Below are 19,978 nucleotides of genomic sequence, written 5' to 3' on the forward strand. Positions count from 1 at the left end.
AAAAGTAGTAATTTCTACATTAATATATTCTTATAATTGTCCAAAACTGGAAATATCAAAGTGCACAGTAGATGGAATCAATCGCTAGAAAGTCATTCTTCTAATCTTCTCCACCTTCTTGTTGAGGATTTATCATCAGGGATACGAGAACATTTATTCTTAACTTGTACCAAAGTTTCAAAGGTCAGCTACACATGGGCTACCCAGAGCCCATACTATCCCGCTAAAAAACCAGGGTGCTACCAACTCCGCAGTCATTTTGTAGAGTCATTAAATCTCTGAGGGGGGAGATAGAGACTGAACCCTAACTTAGAGTAGACAATGCTGTCTGTCAGCCGTATTCCAATGTCGGAGGCCCCCGGACAATGTTGAAATAGCCAGCCAGGGCTCCGAGGTCGATATAGAGAGACCGCTGCCTCTTCATTGCTTCTGATTCTTCCGTGCTCCCAGTGCAAGAAGAAGAATCTGTGAAGACGATTAAAGGATTGTAAAGTCACCAGCCAAAAAGGTTTGGTAGACATCTGGTCAACAAACATCATCATTTGAAGACTAAGAAGTCTTTTTGAAAATCTGATTTTATCCTGAAAATGTATGCCTGACTACTCTTCCTCAACTATCCACCTCAGACGAAACAGACCAAACAGCAATTAAAAGAGCAAATGAGATGACATATAGTTAGGAATCCTGGCTCATTTACCAATATCCAGATAATTCTTGAAAACAGTAGTGGGGAAAAGTCCAGAGAAAGCCCAGGAGGCTTTTAGGACCTGTATAAGAGGCCAGTATGTGAATTTGAATAGCTTTTATCAAAATGAGAATGTCAAACACAGACTATTCCTAGAACTCACCCTAAATTGTGAAGTTCTCTGTCAAAGGAATAGATTTTAAGGAAAAGATGGTAAATTGTAATAGGGAAAAATTAGATATTATATAGATATATATTCAAGGTGTGGTTGCCAGGAATCAATCAGATCTAGATTGATTCCATAATTAAAATAGACCCCAAGTCAGGATGGTTTTTATGGTAGTTTATTTACAATTAGGAAGGTTGAAGGTAAGAAGAGAGAGAGAGAGAGAGAGAGAAACTCTGGTCGGGACCAGAGGAGGTCTGGACCAAGTGAGAATTAAAAGAATAATTAAATTAGGCTACTAGCCACAAGGCCTTAGCAATTAGAGAGGCAAAGAAGCCTGCTTGAGGTAGAGACTCTGGAAAACACCAAGGTAGGCCAAGGAAGTCAGCCTAACTTGCCCACGTGACAATTCAGAGGGGAAGCTGCCTGAGGTCTCAGCAGAGATCCTTCAGCACCAAGTTCAAAGCTCGAACTGTCTCAATAGGAAGTTGCCATGGTATTTGAAGAGATAGCATCTTTCGTCACTTCCTGGGGGTCCACCTCTAATTCAAGTGGACAAATGGCAGCCTCAATACTGGTTTTGGACTGCCCAAAGGGCAGTCCCTTGTTCTTGATTTGTTACTTATTGTCACATGTGGGTAACTCATCTCCCCTCCCCACTAAGGGAGGTGGGGATGACATTATCTCTGGTGGCTAGAGTTTTAACTATGAATGGGGGTGAGCTAATTCAATTTACACAAAATGCCATCTGAATTCAAACTCAGCTTTGTATCCATGTACCACATGGAATGTTTTCCAATGGGTAAGTGGGCTAAGATCATTTGCTGTGAAAGCTTCTAATGATATTTTACCAAGAGCCAAACTATCCCGACACATTTACTTAAAGATGAACAAATGAACTATCTGTTGCATAAAATCAGAAACCATTCTGGGATTGTAATATCCAGATATATATTCTCTCCCATAGTGATCAATTTGATTTTCCTCTACCATGGATGCACACAATAATTTTCTAGTCAATTGATTCTCAATGAGAAAAATAAAAATAAAAAGGCTGTTTCTAACATCCTCACTATTGTTCCAGTGGCTCATGATCTTCTTTCATTTTGTAAACATTGAAGAAAGGGAGCTGGAAGAGCCATCAGAAGGAAAGAGTACTGTGATCAATCATACCTGTAATGTTTTCAGGCAGCTCCAAATCCTTCCTCGTTAGTTTTTTCCTCTCAAAAAGGGCTGAGTCCAAACTCTGACAGCGTGGCTGCTCCTCTCTTGGAGGGTTTAGGGCGTCGTGCTTTATTAAGTCAGCTGCACTTGGGCGATGGTTGGGGTTCCTCTCCAAGGCTGCCTCTATCAGCTCTCTCATGCTGGGGCTGCAGTCCTGAGCAATGTCTTCTAAAGGGGGTGCCTGCTTGTGGATCTAGCAACAAAACAATTTCCTTAGTACAGGATATTCCTTACACATCCCTTTCCCCATTGCAGCTTGGATATATCCTGGATTGGCATAGAAATTAAATGGTGGGGAAGGGGCAATGGAGAGAGAACCAGGTCTGGAGATGGAAGGACCTGGGATCTAATCTGGCTTCAGATATTTCCTCCTTGTGTGACTCTGGGCAAGTCACTTTACTCCCATTACAAAGCCCTTAACACTCATTTTTCTGCCTGGGAACTGTGATAATGAGATTAAATCTACACTGTGATAATGAAAGGTTATTAGTATAAGATTATATTAATCACAGAACCCATACTTGTATCCATTCTAAGACAGAAAAACCAAAAAAATCTGAAGTATAGATGGAATATCTCTGGCTCAGATTCAGGTCATTTCAAGGCTGCTGCCAAGTACTTTTAATTTTGTGGGATAAAAAGAATAAGTGGTCTTTCATGGATGGCAGATTCAGGCCCAAGAGGCCCTTCCTTTTTCTATTTATTATTATTATTATTATCATTATTCATTTCCTCCAATACAGGAAACATTTGTGGCCATTTCAACACAATGAAAGCCTGGAGCGCTCAGCTGAGCAGGAGTTTTCTCAGTCTAGGATGAATGATCCCTCCCCACGCCTGGTTGGATGGGTCGTACTTACTATGTAAAGGTAGGAGGGGTAGGAAGAGCGAGGGTACCGTTTCACCCAGGGAGGGGTACCCGTCTGCATGTGGATGAGGGTGGCCCCCAAGCTGTAGATATCAGCTTTTGTGGAATGGCCTCTGCAGAGAATCACCTCTGGGCTCATGTAAATCTGGAAGGAAAAAAAAAAAAGGGAGGGAGGGAAAAAGATCAGCCTGATGTTCCCTCATTTGGTTGCTTTAGTATTCATTTCCCTGCTCTAGTTCTGGGAATTCCCCCTGGCCTTATCATTTCTATCAAACCCTCCACCCTCTGCAGAAGAGACAATGCTTGCTTCTTCCAGCTAAGGAAAATACTCGCCACACTTTATTTGGGAGCCAGGCAACCTTGGCTGGAGGGGGTAAACTAGCCTGACAAAGACTACCTTTCAGCCATATGCTGAATGTGTTGGAGATCTGCTCATGAACAGACCTGAAACTGTACTTGGGTGGTTTTTCTTAATGACTGGAAGGGCTTCTTGACTTTTATTTAGTTTTCTTTTACAATTTTGTCTGGCTATCCCTCTCAGGCTAGAAATTGATTCTAAGACAGAAGCAATGGGTTTAAAAGAATAAAAAAGCCAGTTCTCCATCTTTTCTTGGGAACCCTGCTCTTTCCTGGGGACCAAACCCTGAGGTAAAGAATCTTCAAGCATCCAAATTGGACAGAGTCTACAGTGATTCCAAAAACTCTGAAGCAAAGGCTGCTGAATTTGTGTTTCAAAGGATTTCCACATCCTTGAAGCAATAAATTTGAATGAAGATGACAATTTTAGATAACAAAACAAAATTATCTAGGGCAAGGGGTTCTTAACCTGGGACCCTGTTGAGTTCAGGAGGCCCATGAATTTGGGTGGAAACATCAAAATCAATAGTAAGAACAACAAGTAATAAAAAACATTAAACCAAGTAGGCTCCTGTAGCTAGAGATTAAAAACTGAATGGGCCCTGTCTTCAATTTGCTTGCAGTTTCAGGAAGGGGGAAGCGGAGAATTTGACTCAAATATTTTTTAAAGGGTTAAAAACTGTTTCTAGCATAACTGAGGAAGAAAAAATATTAGCAAAAAAACAAACAAAAACAAAAAACTAACTCTAGTCTCAGAGATGGTCCTATCACACTTTCGATGATGACCTAGTAACTCTATTTACTGGTGGTATAAAAGAATGGTCCTATCCCTCTCTGCCTTGTAAGACCTCGGAGGAGAGAGAACATTTCTAGAGTTTGGATTGCTCATCACTAAAATAAGAGGACTGAATCATAGAGAAACTACTGAAAGGTCTCTTTCCAGGGGGGAAGAATGTGCATTCTTTTTTAGGATTCTTTAAAATCAATTCTTTAATTTCCTGTGCATTAAAATAGAGGAGTAATGTCTATAAAAGGAAAAGGACTAATAGATGTTTACCTCTAAACCACAAGGAGCCTGCATTCCTTGCATATCTACTAGACCCTGCATGTCATGGTCCATAAGATTTTTTTTTTTAATGATCTGATGACCAGATTTCAGCCTTGACTAAATTCTACTGTAGGTCCTGCTATGCAATTACAGGCAGCAAACCTGCATTAAGTAACCTACTACCTGATTATGTGCTAATCTAGATGCAAGGAGACAAAAAACAAATTTTTTTAAAAAGTCATCCTTGTCCTCAATGAGCTTACTGGCTAGTAAATGAAAAGAAAATAGCTGGCATTTGTTGAATAATTTTTAAGGTTTATAAAGGACATCATATATTCATCACGTTATTTTATCCTCATAATTCTCTTTTCTAGATAAGAAAATGGTGCTTATTTAGAAAGGTTCCATGACAGCCATGATCACACTAATCAGTGTCTGCAGTAGCCTGCACACCCATCAAGTGACTTCATGAGCAAAGGTTCTCAAGACTCCTTCCTCTCCCCCACTTCCACAAAAAAGCACAAACTCCAGTGGCTCCCTATTTCCTCAAGAATGAAGTTTGGCTTTGGGAAAAGTTTGGAACTCTTTCCAGCTTTATCCCAACCTCTCTGCTCAGCTTCATTTTACCTTACTCCCCCACTCCCAAACTTTGATCCAGTAAAACTGTTCTGTTTCTCATACACAGGTCTCCCTTTGCTAACTCGCATTTATTTGTATTTATTCTGTAAATGTGTTATTGTCTCATTAGAATGTAAACTTCTTGAGAGGATGGATGGCTCGTTCACATAATTTCCATCCTCCCTAAGATAAAACCCAGTTCTTGGCACATGGTAGGGACATAACAATACTTGGCAATTAATTGATCCCCCAAATAGATTAAAACCAAGCAAAAGGAAAATGGTTTTTAATCCTATACGATCTTCTGTAACATGAGAAATGAGGGGTGATTTCATCTCAGTGCTCATTAAAATTTCTTTCATGTTTTAACTTCTGTTTTTTTCAGGTTTTTTTTTCCATTAAAATGTAATGGTACTGTTCAGAGACATTCTTTCTTCAAATTCAAACTCTCCTTCCAGAATCAAAATTTGACAACTGTAGTTTTCATACTCCCAAGTCACTGACTAATTCTGGCTTTTGGAACTACAAAATCTGCATGAAGGTGTCTTGTAAACTCTTCTAGCCACCCCATAAGAAGCAATTTACTATTGTTTCTTTGAAAAGTAATATGTATTTTTATAATGCATTCTTTTATATTATTTAAATGTATTTAGTATTTTGAGTATATTAATTATTTATTATAGCATTTTAGATTCTATAAAAATTATCTAAATGCTATTTAGAGGCAGAGTATGGCATTGCTGCAAACTCGTTCAGGCACTGCCCTTTTCCACAAAAGATTTCCAGAAAGGGCCTGTTTTTTTTCTCCAGCATTGCAAAATGTCTACGTTAGTCACACTGCTAGAGAGAAGCAGTGGGGTGGAGCAGTGAGATGTACAGAGCTTTTTCATGTTTAATACCATAACTAGTAGTTCTGTTTTTGGTGGTGGTGGTGGTGGTGGTGGTGGTGTGTGTTTTTTTTTAAATAACAACTCCAAGTGGAGAAAAGGAACTAACGATAAAATATGCTGAACCATTTTCCAAAGATTTGCGCCCAGGGTCACACAATGAGAAGTAGGATGTGGAAATTTAAAACTTTAAAGACAAACTCTCTTATCTACTAGGTCATATTATCTCGGATGTGAAGTTGTAAAGGAAAAACAAAACTTATACCTAGCTAAGAACCTGCAAAAGCCACCTTTTCTTCTGGCTCACAGACATTCCTACAAGACTATGTAGTTTAAAAATTATAGTCCTTTTGGGATTCAATATAATGCTGCATACCTATAATCGACACTATTAGGGGAGGCTAAGGCTAAAGGACTACTTGAGTTCAGGAGTTCTGAGCTGCAATGGAACAAAGCCCATGAGATCTCCTTTCTAAATCTGACACCAATATGACAAGCTGTCAAGGAGCCATCAGGTTGCTAAAACTGGGACAGACCATCCCACCTCAAATAGAGTCAAAGCTTCCATGCCATTTATACTTCCAGCCCATGTGAGATAGGGCAAACTAACTCCTTACAAAATAGAAGAAAGTGAGAGAGAGAAAGAGAGAGAAGCATCTCAACTAATAGGTCCTCAAAATGGTTATGACCTATTAAGAAATATATGACAAATCAAAGTATTATACAAAATGAAAACCCCTGAGGACATGGCTCCCTGCATTTCAGGAAATTCTCTTCCTTTTTGCTTCATGGAAATCTTAAATATTATTGTTATTTTGTTTTTGGCTTAGGCTTTATCATTTGGTTTTTAAATTAAATTCAACCATAATCAGATATTTACCCTAAAGAAAACTAGTGGTATTATCAAGTTCAAGATTATTTCATTATTTCAAGCTTTTGTTGATGTTTATCCTCTCTCAGAGGGATTCTAGAACCTTTACCAAAAAAATCTCAGAAAGACAAAAGTATTTCCTTGTATACATAATTACCTCTGTTCCCCGAAGATCCTTAGGAAAATAGATTTCTTCTGTCATTTTAACACTTAGGCCAAAATCTACCAACACAGCTTTTGTGGACATGAAAACAATGTTGCTGGCTGTAGTGAAAATAAAACACTTTTTTAGTCTAAATATGTACATGGATCTTCAATACAATAATGCCCAAATTGATAGATATCATACAGCAAACAAAAACATAGCATTTGGTGTAGTTTTGTTTTGTTTTTTTAACCCAAATGAAAGAAAGATTTGGACACAAAGCACAGGAGTACAATATACACAGAAATTACCAATGCATGCTAAGTGGCCAAAACCTCAAGCTTCAAATTCTCAGAGCCAAAATGTGTATGTGAATGGTGTCACATTGTGACCATATTATTCTTTTTTTTTTTTTTTTTAAACCCTTACCTTCCATCTTTAGTCAATACTGTGTATTGGCTCCAAGGCAGAAGAGTGGTAAGGGTAGGCAATAGGGATCAAGTGACTTGCCCAGGGTCACACAGCTAGGAAGTGTCCGAGGTCAAATTTGAACCTAGGACCTCCTGTCTCTAGGCCTGGCTCTCAATCCACTGAGCTACCCAGCTGCCCCCATGTGACCATATTATTCTTCTGAAAAAAGGAAACAAAAATCCCAATTTTGCTCCTCTAAAAGCTGAGTCTGCAATCAAATCTAACACATATGCCAATTTTTACATTGGTTCTATTTCAGGTTTGCTGATTAATGTTGTTAGAAAATTTTAAGGATCCATGACATCATCCATGAGACTATTCCCTTTATGAATAAGGATTCCAAAGTAGCTCTATCTTAATAGATTCTATTAGTGAGTTTTTTCTCATTGTTCTTTTAAAAATTAATTTATTTTTTCCTAGATTATGTGTAAAAATAATTTTTAACATTTTTGTTAAATTGAGTTCCAAATTCTTTCCCTCCCCTTTCTGCCCCCTTCCTTGAGATAGTAAGCATTCTGATATAGATTGTATTTGTCCAATTATGTAAAACATTTTTCCATGTTAGTCATTTTGGAGAAAATTCTAACAAAAAATGAGAAAGAAAGTGAAATATAGTATGCTTGGTCTGCATTCAGACTCCATCAGTTTTTTCTCTGGAGGCAGATAACATTTTTTTATCATGAGTCTTTAAGATTGTTTTATATCATTGTTACTGAGAATAACTAAGTAATTCGCAGTTGTTTATCAAATAATATTGCTGTTATTGTGTATAATATTCTTCTCACTTCACTTTGCATCAGTTCATGCAAGTCTTTCCAAGTTTTTCTGAACCCATGCTGCTCATCATTTCTTATTGCATAATAGTGTTTCATTACAATCATATATCACAACTTGTTCAGGCATTTCCCAATTGATGGATATTCCTTCAATTTTATTTATGAGGTTTTGAGTTGTTAAAACCAGAAAAATCCTACACTTAGTGGCAAGCTCTCTAGTGATGAGTTAGACTGGCCCTTGGACAAGATAACCTCATTCTGGGTCCATATTCTTAAGTCTTGCCATAGCTTGAACTCTATTAGCATAACCTTCAAGAATCCAGAGTTAACATACTACAATGAGGTAGTAGATTAGGGTATTGTGGGTTCTTGTCTAGTTCTAAACATTATTAGGAGAGGTTTTAAAATGTATTGTATGTAGCTGCACTCTTTGGGGTGGCAAAAAATTGGAAGATGAGGGAATGCTCTTCAATTGGGGAATGAATGGCTGAACAAATTCTGGTATCTGTTGATAATGGAACACCATTGTGCTAAAAGGAATAACGAACTGGAGGAATTCCACGTGAACTGGAAAGACCTCTAAGAATTGATGCAGAGCAAAAGGAGCAGAACCAAGAAAACCTCATACACAGAGATGGATACACTGTGGCACAATTGAATGTAATGGACTTCTCTACTAGCAGCAATGCAAGGATCTAGGATAATTCTAAGGAGCTTTATGAGAAAGAACACTATCCACATCCAGAGAAAGAACCCTGGGAGTAGAAACACAGAAGAAAGACATTTCCTTGATCACATGGTTCGATGGTGTGTAAATGGAATTGGCTCACCCTCATTCATTCTTTAGACTTTAGCCACCAGAAATAATGTCACTCCACCCAAATTAGAATTAAATGGGGAGGGGTTAGAAATCAGTTAGACTTTAAATGATTACTGCAAATATTAATAATGTGGAAATAGGTCTTGATCAATCATACTTGTAAAACTCAGTTGAACTGCATGTTGTCTATGGAAGGGGGACTTGGGGGGAGGGGAGGGAAAGAACATGAATCATGAAACATGGGAAAATACCCCAAATTAATTAATTAAAATAGATTAAAAATAAAGATAAAACATAAAATAAAATGTATGTATTTGTTTAACAAGGCCCCAAAGAAGAGATATGAGAAGATACTTCCCCCTCAACTCATTTGCAGGGACAATAGAATCTCTAAGATAGAATACACATATATTTTCAGTTTTTTTCCTGATGTTTCAGTTTTCTCATTTTTTCTACTTCCTATTTTTCTTTTTTAAAAATCCTTTGTTATATGTGATTGCTCTTTAGGGATGGGAGCACAGAGGATAAAGTCAGGTAAAAACATAAAATACTAATGAAAAATTTTTTAAAAATAAAATGTATTTGACAGAAGGACATGCTTCTTAAGGACATTTAATGACTTTAAGAGTGGTAGAACAGGTGGCACTTATTAGGCTGAGCCAGGGTGATCTTTATGTCTTCCCAAATTTCTAAGTGAATATAGTTTTCCAATATGTAAGAACTCCATTGGGGAAAGGGGGGGATAAAAAGCAGCAGAATTAATCCTGCTACCAACTCTCAGAGATGTTCCCTCGTCCATCAGATGGTAATACAGTATAATAAGTAAAGCAACAAAAGGCTAGAAACAGAGCTAGACTGAGTGTCAGGAAGATGAATTTAAGTCCAAGCAATGCTCTTAAGATTATAAATTGCAGTCACTTCTAATAAACAAAGGTAAAGGGGATTTTGCTGGTCAAGTGACATCATGGCCCAGGCTCTGCCTCCCCTCAGTCCTCCCAAAAGATGAGAGTCAACTTACGTTTAATGTCATGGTGTATTACTTTCTTTGAGTGAAGAAAATCAAGTCCTTTCAGAACGTGCTTCGTGACCCAAATAATTTCGAATTCTCTCATGGGTCCACAACTCTCCAGCTTCTCCATTACAGATCCTCCCTCACCTGCTTCCATAAAGAGATGGATGGTTTCGCCCCACAAGACAGCACCATATAATTCTGCAATATTTTCATGACGGAAGCATGCCTGAATTTCAACATCTGATGGCTTGAATTGATCTACTGGGATCTAGAGCAGAAAAATAGGAGGTAAATTAAGAACAGTATAACACTAATTCCTTCCCTACTTACAAGGGTGGTCTAGCAGGGAATCAATTGCAATACAATCAGTAGCTAAAGGATATATTTAGATGGGCAATGTAGCAGGACAAATAATAATTATTATAATTATAATGATAATGACTAAGCCATAGGCTAGCCTCCTCAAAGCCAGACTGGAAAAATCCACATAATGCTATGCAGCTAGTCAGACTTCCCAGGAGTGATAGGTCACCACAGCTTATCCCTCCCACTCTCTAAAAAAAAGTGAAAGAGGGGTCACCCCCACAGCCCATCAGACATGCTGATTTCCTTCTAGGATGGTCTGATCTTGTGCAGAATCACATTAGGTCTAAGAAAAAGCATTTGCCTCAGGTAACACTGATCTATTCTATAAAATTCAGAGAGAGGATTTTTTTTTTTACTAGGAGCTAAGCAATTTTGAACCTAGACTGTAATCTTTCATGATTAGATATGGGGGGGCTCCAACAAAATAGGGCTTTTCTTCTCTGCAATAAAAGTGTATTTTGGTTAGTGGGGTCAGATTAAGAAATTGACTATTAGAAAAAGGGCAACAAATCTAGGGTCTATTTTTAGAGTAACAAGGTAACCCCAAATCAATTACTTTTTAGGTTGTATTTTACTTCATTAAAAGGGACTGTCATATTGCTAAGGTTAAATCCTCAAACACACCCAGAAAGGAAAAAAAAATCCACAAAGCTAAATCCCCATGCTTTCTTCCATGACAGTTAAGGGTAGGGCTCTCAACTGCTGGTAGAATTACACAATCCCCTTTAGTGGCTTTTTCAGAACGAGGTAAAGATGTGTCCTATGTAATGGGCTGCCAGTGATCTCCCATTATTAATGTTGTATGGTGACATGCTTCTCAATACAAAGAAAAACCAATGAGGCCCACCACTTCAATTTCATATCTTAGCATAAGATGGAAATTTAAGATACATTTACAAATTATGTATATTTATAAATTTATATATTATACATAAAATTAATACATAACAAATGGAGTCAAAGCATAGCTAAAAATATAGACAACAGCCCCACTATTAAGTGCTCTTAATTATCTGCATCCTTACTATTTCTTAGACCCCATCTAAATTCTGAGAAGTCCTATAAATTGGGGGGGAGGGGATCAACAAGCTTATTCTCCCATTTTCTGATTATATCTCTTGTCTACTTCTTTCCCACCTCTCATCCCAGAAGGAGGAAGGGGTCATCAGGCTCACAGTCATGGAATCAACTACAACTTCTAATTGTCCTTCTCCTCCCCCAAATGTGGGAGTAATGATAGCAAGCATTTAAATGATGGATAAACGAGTCAGATACTAGCTCCGGGATATCTGCAGGCTCTTTCTTTTTGTCATCGTTGGAGTAGATTGTTTTATACACACACATACACATATTCAGTCTGTAAGAATTTAGGTAGCAAGCAAATACAGATGTTTTTAAATGGGTCATCTCCTAGATGGGAACCAGCCAAAGGAATTGCAATCCAATGAAAATATTTGAAACATGCTAAGGGAGGAAAAAAAAATGTGAATGGGAAGAAGATTTTTGCTATAAATACATACCAGTTTACATGCCATTCTTTTTTTTGTCCTCCTATCTTGTGCTAAGTATACTTTTCCAAAAGCCCCTCGGGGAATGAAATCAGAGCCAATATTTCTATAAGTTAGCTTCCATGGAAAAAGAACAACATCAGCATCGATCTGGTATCTTCCATTCTGGGGGGCAATGACCTGTTAAATGATTAAAAAAAAAAAAAGTTTGGTTTTTTTCCCCCCAAGGCAGAGACTCAATTAGAGATATCCGATATGTTACAAAGTACTATATTTTTGAAGAGATGCCACTGAGTGTATATGATCACCATGACTTAGAGTACATAGAAAGCTAAATTTAGAATCATCGACAAGGCAAAGGAAACATGTGAAAACTCATTCCTGGTGAAACCTGCTCAAATTTCCATCTAGCAATGAGTAAGCTCTTTAAATTGTAACCAATAAAATTATTTTCGCCATAGAACACTACTGCCATACCAGGCTGATTGACTGAAAACAATGATTGCATAAACAGATCTGCAGGTTGATTTGTTTATAAGTAGACTGTGATAACCTGTTCGTCTACATAGCTGTTACTCACACATGACGCACATCTCAGAGATTAACTAATGGTCACGAAACAGTCTAAAAACAGTGGGCCAAGGAGAAACCGAACCATTTAAAGAAAAGAATTACTTAATGTTATTAGATAGTTATCATGCCAAAATATTCCCATGGGCTGGTTTCAGCACAGACTGAGACATGAAAGATAACTATTTCTACCCTGAAGTTGGGAACCAAATTAGAGTCAAACTTCAACTGTCCTATGCTGCACAGAATGCCTTCAGTAAATTGGCCCCCATTCCTCACCCCCAAAGTCCACCCTGCCACAAGTTTTCCCAAATGTAATGTATTTCCATCAAAATACCATTATATAGGCATTATCTTCCCAAATGACATTTGGATTATCCAGCTCTGATACAGAAAAGACTTCAGGTGGGGGAGGAGGAAAGAGAATGTGATTAACAATACTAAAAAGCTAATGAATAAAGGAGATGAGAATTCAAATTATTTTTCACTGTGTCTCATCACTTTGGACTTCTGCACAAGTAAACAATTAAAAACCAGTTGATACTAAATTAACGAATTGAAATCTTCCAAATGATGGACCAATTGGAGTAGAGAATAAGCCCAACTCTATAGGAATCAACATCTACTGAATACCCACTGTGTACAAAACTTTAGATTAGGCTACTTAGAGGGATTAAAATCATAAGACATAATCTTGACCTATTTTGGAGCAAAACTAGGACCCATTCCAAGGGATGAAATAGTATCTTGGAACTCGCAGGAGTTTTAAGAATCCATTTAGTAACCTACAAGGAATACAGCATCATGCTATGAAACGCCATTCCATCTTACAACTTCAGATAGAATAATGCTTGCCACTTCCATCAATGTGCAGGCTTTCTTGTTCTTAAAAACAAAAAAAACAACTAATGGAGATTCCATAAGCTCTTTCAGTAAACACATTCTATTTTTAACAATCTTCTCTATCAGGAAAGTACTGCTACCAACTAATTCAAACTTGTGCTGTAGTTCAAGTCCATCTCTTCTAACTCTGTCCAGAGAGAGAAAATGAGTAGCTATTACCCTCTAAATAAGGGCACATTACTTACTTGAACAACGTCATTAAAATATCGACATTGAATACAGGTATCCCTTCCACATCCAGAGGGTGAATTAGGGGCAGAAGCATTAGGGGGGATGGGGTGAGGGGTGCTGCCATCTGGAAAGTTCAAGTAAAATTTTTTGGTCTTCTCTTTGTACCAGAGAAGAAGTCTGAATTTTTTTCTTTTTGGGAGTTTACCCTTCCTATCCTATTTCTTTCAGCTTTAAAACCTGGAATCACTTCTTTTCTTGGCTGACATATGTCCTCTAGGACATTTTTTTCCAACATAGGGCAGATTCTTCGGTGTTAAACTATGTGTTCACAGAAGAAAAACAACTGCTTGAACACATGGGCTGATGGGGATATTATTGGGGATGTAGACACTAAATGATCACTCTAGTCCAACTATCAATAATATGGAATTGGGTCTTGTTCAATGATACGTGTAAAACCCAGGGGAATTGTGCGTGAGCTAAGAGGGGTTAGAGGGGTTTGGGGGAGAGGGAAAGAACATGAAATATGTAACTAGGAGAAAGTATTCAAAATAAAAAAATAATTCCCCCCCCCCCCGCCAAAATAAATAAAATAAACTATGTGTTCAGGTTTGTAGCCTCTCTTCTACCATTCGTAATTCCTTAGTTGTCCTTGATCTCGCATTACTTTTACACAGGGTAGGCTAAACATTTTTTTTTTTTTTTTTTTAATTTTAATTTTCAAACCAGCTTTTTTGCTGACCTAAAAATCCATTGGGATAGGCCCTTCACTTCCATTTTCCTTCAGGGAATCATATGAGGACTTTTGGCCAGCATCTCCTAGAATGCCTTTTGTTTTTGTTTTTGTTTTTAAACCCTTAACTTCTGCTGTGTATTGACTTATAGGTGGAAGATTGGTAAGGGTAGGCAATGGGGGTCAAGTGACTTGCCTAGGGTCACATAGCTGGGAAGTGTCTGAGGCTGGATTTGAACCTAGGACCTCCCATCTCTAGGTCTGGCTCTCAATCCATAGAATGCCTTTTTTTTATAATAATCCCGCACCCAAAAGAATGTTGCACTGAAATTGGAATCCCATGGTTTATACAAATGCTTTGCAGTGTTGGTGTAGTTGCAGCAAGGACTTCATGGATCTCCTTCTCTCTCTCTCTCTCTTTTTTTTAAATATGCTTTACAGTTGACTCATTAACACTGCAATGGGGGTCTCTCAACCACAGCAGCAATTTTGCCTAAATGAAGCACATCTAACAATTCTACTTTTCCTCTTAAGTTCATCAATTTCCTCTGTTTCTTGGGAACATTTTCCAAACAAGTAGGAACACTACCCTTGGAACCCATGATTTTAATAGTTTATGGTGTTCAAACAACAGAAGATATGAGAAAGACAAGATGCAAAGATCACAGCGAGATGATAGTGAGATGTCATGGCAGAGATTGCTGTAAACACCCTTGGCATCCTCAAATCGGTACAGAGAATCACAGCTCTTTTTTTTTCCTTTTAAACCCTTTCCTTCAGACTTAGAGTCAATACTGTGTGGTTCCAAGGCAGAAGAGCAGTAAGGGCTAAACAATGGAGATTAAGTGACTTGCACTTAATCACACAGCTAAGAAGTGTCTGAGGCCAAATATGAACCCAGAACCTCCCTGTCTATAGTCCTGGCTCTCAATCCAGTGAGACAACTAGCTGCACACCTCCTCCAACCCCCCAGTTTTCCTACTACAAATTTCATTTTAAGGGAAAAAAATTGTGTAGTTGTTTATTTATGTTATTAAGCAGTAAAATACAGGTAATATTATACATAACTACATATCTTTTACTCATTTATGAGTTAATAAACTTTCTGAGATAGCTCTCCATTTCTAGTTTTTGTGTATTGTCTGTTGGCTTTTGGTCTTTTCACAAACTTAAATTTTTTATTTTAATTTTTAAGTTTATGTTTATGGTATTAAAAATATGTTGATATTATACAATATATATAATGCATTTCTGAGTTTCTAAACTTTTTCTGTGTCTTCTGCTGGGCTTCACATGTCTTTTGAGACTTCCACAAAACTCCCCCAAAATTCCCATTTAATTTCTTACACCAACCATCAAAACCATGATATCATCATACTATCATGATAGTAGAATTACTTTTCACATAAGTTTAATAGCCCTCATTCGTGATTCTCTTAGTCATATTTGCATCTGATCAGTTCTCCCAACTTGGATTTATATTTCTTATATCTCCTTCATAAGTTGCCTTTCTCACACATGAAAGATCAAGCTCTTTGCTTCTGACTACTTCTCCAAATTACCCAGATCACTCACTCCCAAGGATGTGGATAAAATCCACTTTAAATTAAAGCATATTTTTTGAACATTTTTCTATTCATTTGCATCTCTGATAAACCAGACTAAATAAACGCTAGACTCAGAATTAACCTCTGAAGCAGGTCACAGATATTAGTTCTACCAAGAACCTGGGGGGGGGGGGAGGAAACTGAGTAAAAATTTTGGTTACTGGTCTATATACTACATAACTGCCTAGGTTAGAGGAGTCCAATTCAGTCACTCTATTTGTGTCATAACATAAGAATAATAACAGCCACCATTTAAAGATCATTTTAAAGTCTGCAAAATGTTTTATCTATATTCTCTCACTTGAGTTTCAAAAAAGCCCCCATGAGATGGGTACCATAAGTATTATTATTATCATCATCATCTTCTTTTTTAGAGGGAAAAACTAAGTTTAGGGGCAGATAAATAATTTGCTCATGGCCACAAGGTTAGTTAAGTGCCAGAAGCAGGATTTGAACTAAGGCCATGGGATTCACAATGTCAAACTACCTTCCTAATATAAATAACCACAACGGGTAATCTTTGTCTTCACAAAGACTTATTAATCAGATTATACATACCTTGGACCAAGTGGGTCAAAGGGCAGCAGTGTCTAATTTGGGCTAGAACACTACAAGTATCGAAGTGCCCTGTTTTATATACTAGAGTATGGGAAGGGTTTAAGCCTTATTAAAATGCAAATATATTTGTGATACTCCTTTTTCCCTCTTACATATTCCAGAAATTATACTCATCCTCCATCCACAAAATTGTGAGGATTAAAGGAGATATTCTGAAGCAGTCTGTGAAACTTAAAGCCCTAAATAAGTTATGAGCTATCAATATCATCATCATAATTACTACCACTAGATCTGGCACTAACAAGAAATCTCACTAAGTAAATCTATTGGAATCAGCTTATCACAAAGTATCAGGTCATTGTGCTCCTAATAAGTACTTCAAGTGATGGCAACAACATATTTAGAACAGTAAAACCTACTCTTCTGATGCTGGAACCCTTCCATTTTCATTATGATCTTACCAGGACTGGAAAAAGAATTTATAGATGACTGTACTTCTATACCTTTCAGAGTCCTGATCCACAGCCCTTTCCAAAACCACTGCAAAACCTCACTTCTAAAATCTTCCACCAGTTTTCCAAAATGAGAGCTGATTCTGTAGTGACATTTGTCATTTCTTTCGGAGGGCTAAATTTTGCCATTTGAACCCACCATTAATTTACTAGACACCTCTGTTATACAAGGGTCTTAAGATAGATAGGGGAAGAAGAATCCAAAGCTCAATAAGACAGTGTTGTCCTCATCTCAAAAAGTTTACAGTCCAGTAGAGAGAAGAGACAACTATGCAAATAACTCAAAGTAGGATATTATGGGTGCCGTAAGAGGGTTGTAGAAGCCAGTTAGGGTCTAAGGGTGAGTAGGACAGGGCAGCACCTGGAAATGGCAGAGCAGATCTGATTCTGAAGAAGACAATGAATCAGAGAAGGCTTTGTGAAGGTGGTGGCATTCAGGTTGGACTGATAGGGATGGAAAAGGTAGAGATACTATCCCTCCCAGTTTCAGGTAGAAAGAAATGAATGGCATAAACCATAGTAAAGAGATCAGAAAAGTACATGAAGCATTCAAAGAACATTAAATAGCCCATCTGGGCTAAAACCACAAGATAATGGGAGAAAAATAGCAGGAGCCAATCCTAGAAACTGAAACCAGAACATGGAAGGTGGCTCCCTTTTCTGCATCAATTTTACTAAACCAAAAATTAGATAAAAGGGAATTCATACATATTCAAATATATATATATATATGTATATATATATGAATCTCCTTTTATCTCCTTTATATTTATATCTCTCTGCAGATACAAAGATCATTTTGACCTTTGAGGTGATTAGCTAAACAAGCTGCTACTTAATCCTCTCTCTCTCACCTGGCTGCACTACTTTGGGGACTTGACTAACTCCTACTCTTTCCCCTCACTTTCCAGCTCCCTTCCATGTGCTCTGTCCCCCTGTTAGGCTGTAAGCTTCCATGGGCAGGAGCTATCTTTTTTCATATTTGTATCCTCAGCACTTAACAAAAAAGTACCAAACAGGTACTGAATAAATGTGGATGGCTCAGTCATGACATCATAAATATTTCAAGATATTTTCCAGAAAAAAATTAACATTCAAAAAAAAAAAAAATTACGGCACCCAGAAGGAAGAACTCTCCTCAGGCTACAATTCAGTATAATTCACAATCTCCATAGTATCAAGCAAAGCAAACCCCAGCTGTACAGATTTATCTTGAGCAATCTCTAATTACAACCTAACATGGCTGGCTTCCAGCAAAGCCAAACCATTCAACCACACAGCTGACCCATGTGAAAAATATTGGTTTTGTCTCAGTGAATGGAGAGAAGTTGACATTTGAAATGAAAATTCAAAACAGAATTTAGGCATAGCCTATTATTTCTCTCCTTCCACCTGGGCCCCCCCAAAGTTAGCCATTTTACTGATTAAGGAATAGAACATAAAAGTCTTCACTTTCAATAAGTGTTACTTACAAGTCATTGCCTACTCCTCTTAGTACTGTGTGGGCAGTTGTTTCTAAATTAGATTCTAATGATGCCTAACCCCACCTTGCAAACACTAAAAACATCAACACACAGCTCACGCACACCTGAACCCATCACATGATCTTCTGTTGTGACAACAAATGGATGCCCCAGTGTTTTAGATTATTTGCATTCTAGGGATGACAAGCAAACACAGTATCCATCCATCTACCCACCCAGGCATCCCTCATGTTCTGTCAATTAAAAAGGATGAGCATCTGATTAGATATTTGCAGACTGTAGCCCAGAAGTTGTGGAGTTGCAAAGACTGACTCCAGTCAGAGGTAAAATCCCAATATACTTGATGAACCTTTCTCAGTCCTCCCCTCCCCTCCAGTGACTGAGATGAACAAGAAGTTTGGTCTTTGCAGATAAAAGTTAGAGGCAGTTGTTATTTCCATTTCGGACTGAGATTCTGACTCTCCTTTTGCCAAAATGACACAAAGAGAGAAGAAAAAGAGGGACTTTTTTCTTAAGTGGCCCCTCGTTTGACATTCTCAGATTGCCCATTTTAAGAGGTGTATATGGTTTAGAACAATGTGTGAACTAGAATACTAGCAGGAATACTTATTATGTACTGTGACTTCTCATAGGGATAAAAACACTCATACCACCCAATTTGGGCTGTTGTTGCAGGGAAAAGTATTTTGTATGTAGAGTTTGGGGATAGCCTGCATAAATGTGAGTCACATCTACTGTCTGCCATATATGCAGTAAAAATTAACAATGAAACTTTAAAAGATTTTGCATCGAGCCTTTACCTTGAGAGTGATTCTTATCACCTCTATAGGTGTGAAAGCTGGCCAAAATTAAAGTACTTTTAAGCTACCTACACCGCTCTGCTTACTCCCTTCTCTCCACTGAGTGTCCTCATGGCTACAGATGAACCATAATTCAAATGGAAAAATCATGAAAATTGTGAAAATGGAATTAGCTCTACCTCATTCGTAGTTAAACACAAGTTAGCAGGGCAGTTGCTTACCGTATTTAAGAGGATTCCAGATTCCCGTGGCCGGCATCCACAGTAATGTTTTGTGGCATTAGAAACCTGATTTGCAAAAACAAGCAAGTCCTCCACAGTTCCGTATCTGACAGATGATGGCAAAGAAACTTCCTGGCCACTAAGTAAAAGGGATTCTGCCCGCTCTTCGTTTTGATTAGTGTCCTGGCACATCTTGACAAGACTGTGTTCATAAACTGCAGTTTTTCCACTTGGGTAAAGATTTTCCATCATGTCTATCACATCAGACATGTTCAAGTTTTCAATTAACAAGTCAATCTCTTCTTTGTCGTCACTCCCAGTGCTCATATACTCCATTACTGTTGTGTTTTCTGATCAACTGCAAAAACAAAGGACAGTTATTTGTTACAGTAGGAAGAAGAAACCAGTATTGGAATAAATGAAAGAACAAATTTGAGAATAGATTTCAATATTTATATCTTTAAATCTTAGTCAAAGTTTTTATCATATGATATAAATATAAGAATTAACTGTATCCAGGAGGGAGGGGGAAAAAATGTAAGTGTTCAGTCAGGGGAATAAATTATTATTTATTTTTCAGCATCAAATTTTTGCCAG

At 37.7% G+C, this 19,978-nt stretch overlaps 1 protein-coding gene across 1 annotated transcript; it reads right to left on the reverse strand.

Moving 5' to 3' along the window:
• Nucleotides 1–297: 297 nt before the first annotated feature.
• On the reverse strand, nt 298–19,717 carry MAP3K8 (mitogen-activated protein kinase kinase kinase 8). The gene is made up of 7 exons (XM_044678081.1): nt 19,382–19,717; nt 11,835–12,002; nt 9,955–10,216; nt 6,882–6,988; nt 2,936–3,088; nt 2,025–2,268; nt 298–465 (listed from the first exon to the last, which is right to left on the reverse strand). The coding sequence occupies exons 1-7, from the start codon at nt 19,715–19,717 to the stop codon at nt 332–334; spliced, it is 1,404 nt and encodes a 467-aa protein (XP_044534016.1). The 3' UTR covers nt 298–331.
• Between the last annotated feature and the right edge of the window lie 261 nt (nt 19,718–19,978).

Source organism: Gracilinanus agilis, chromosome 5 (genome assembly GCF_016433145.1).
Source record: "Gracilinanus agilis isolate LMUSP501 chromosome 5, AgileGrace, whole genome shotgun sequence".
Taxonomy (NCBI): Eukaryota; Metazoa; Chordata; class Mammalia; order Didelphimorphia; family Didelphidae; genus Gracilinanus; species Gracilinanus agilis.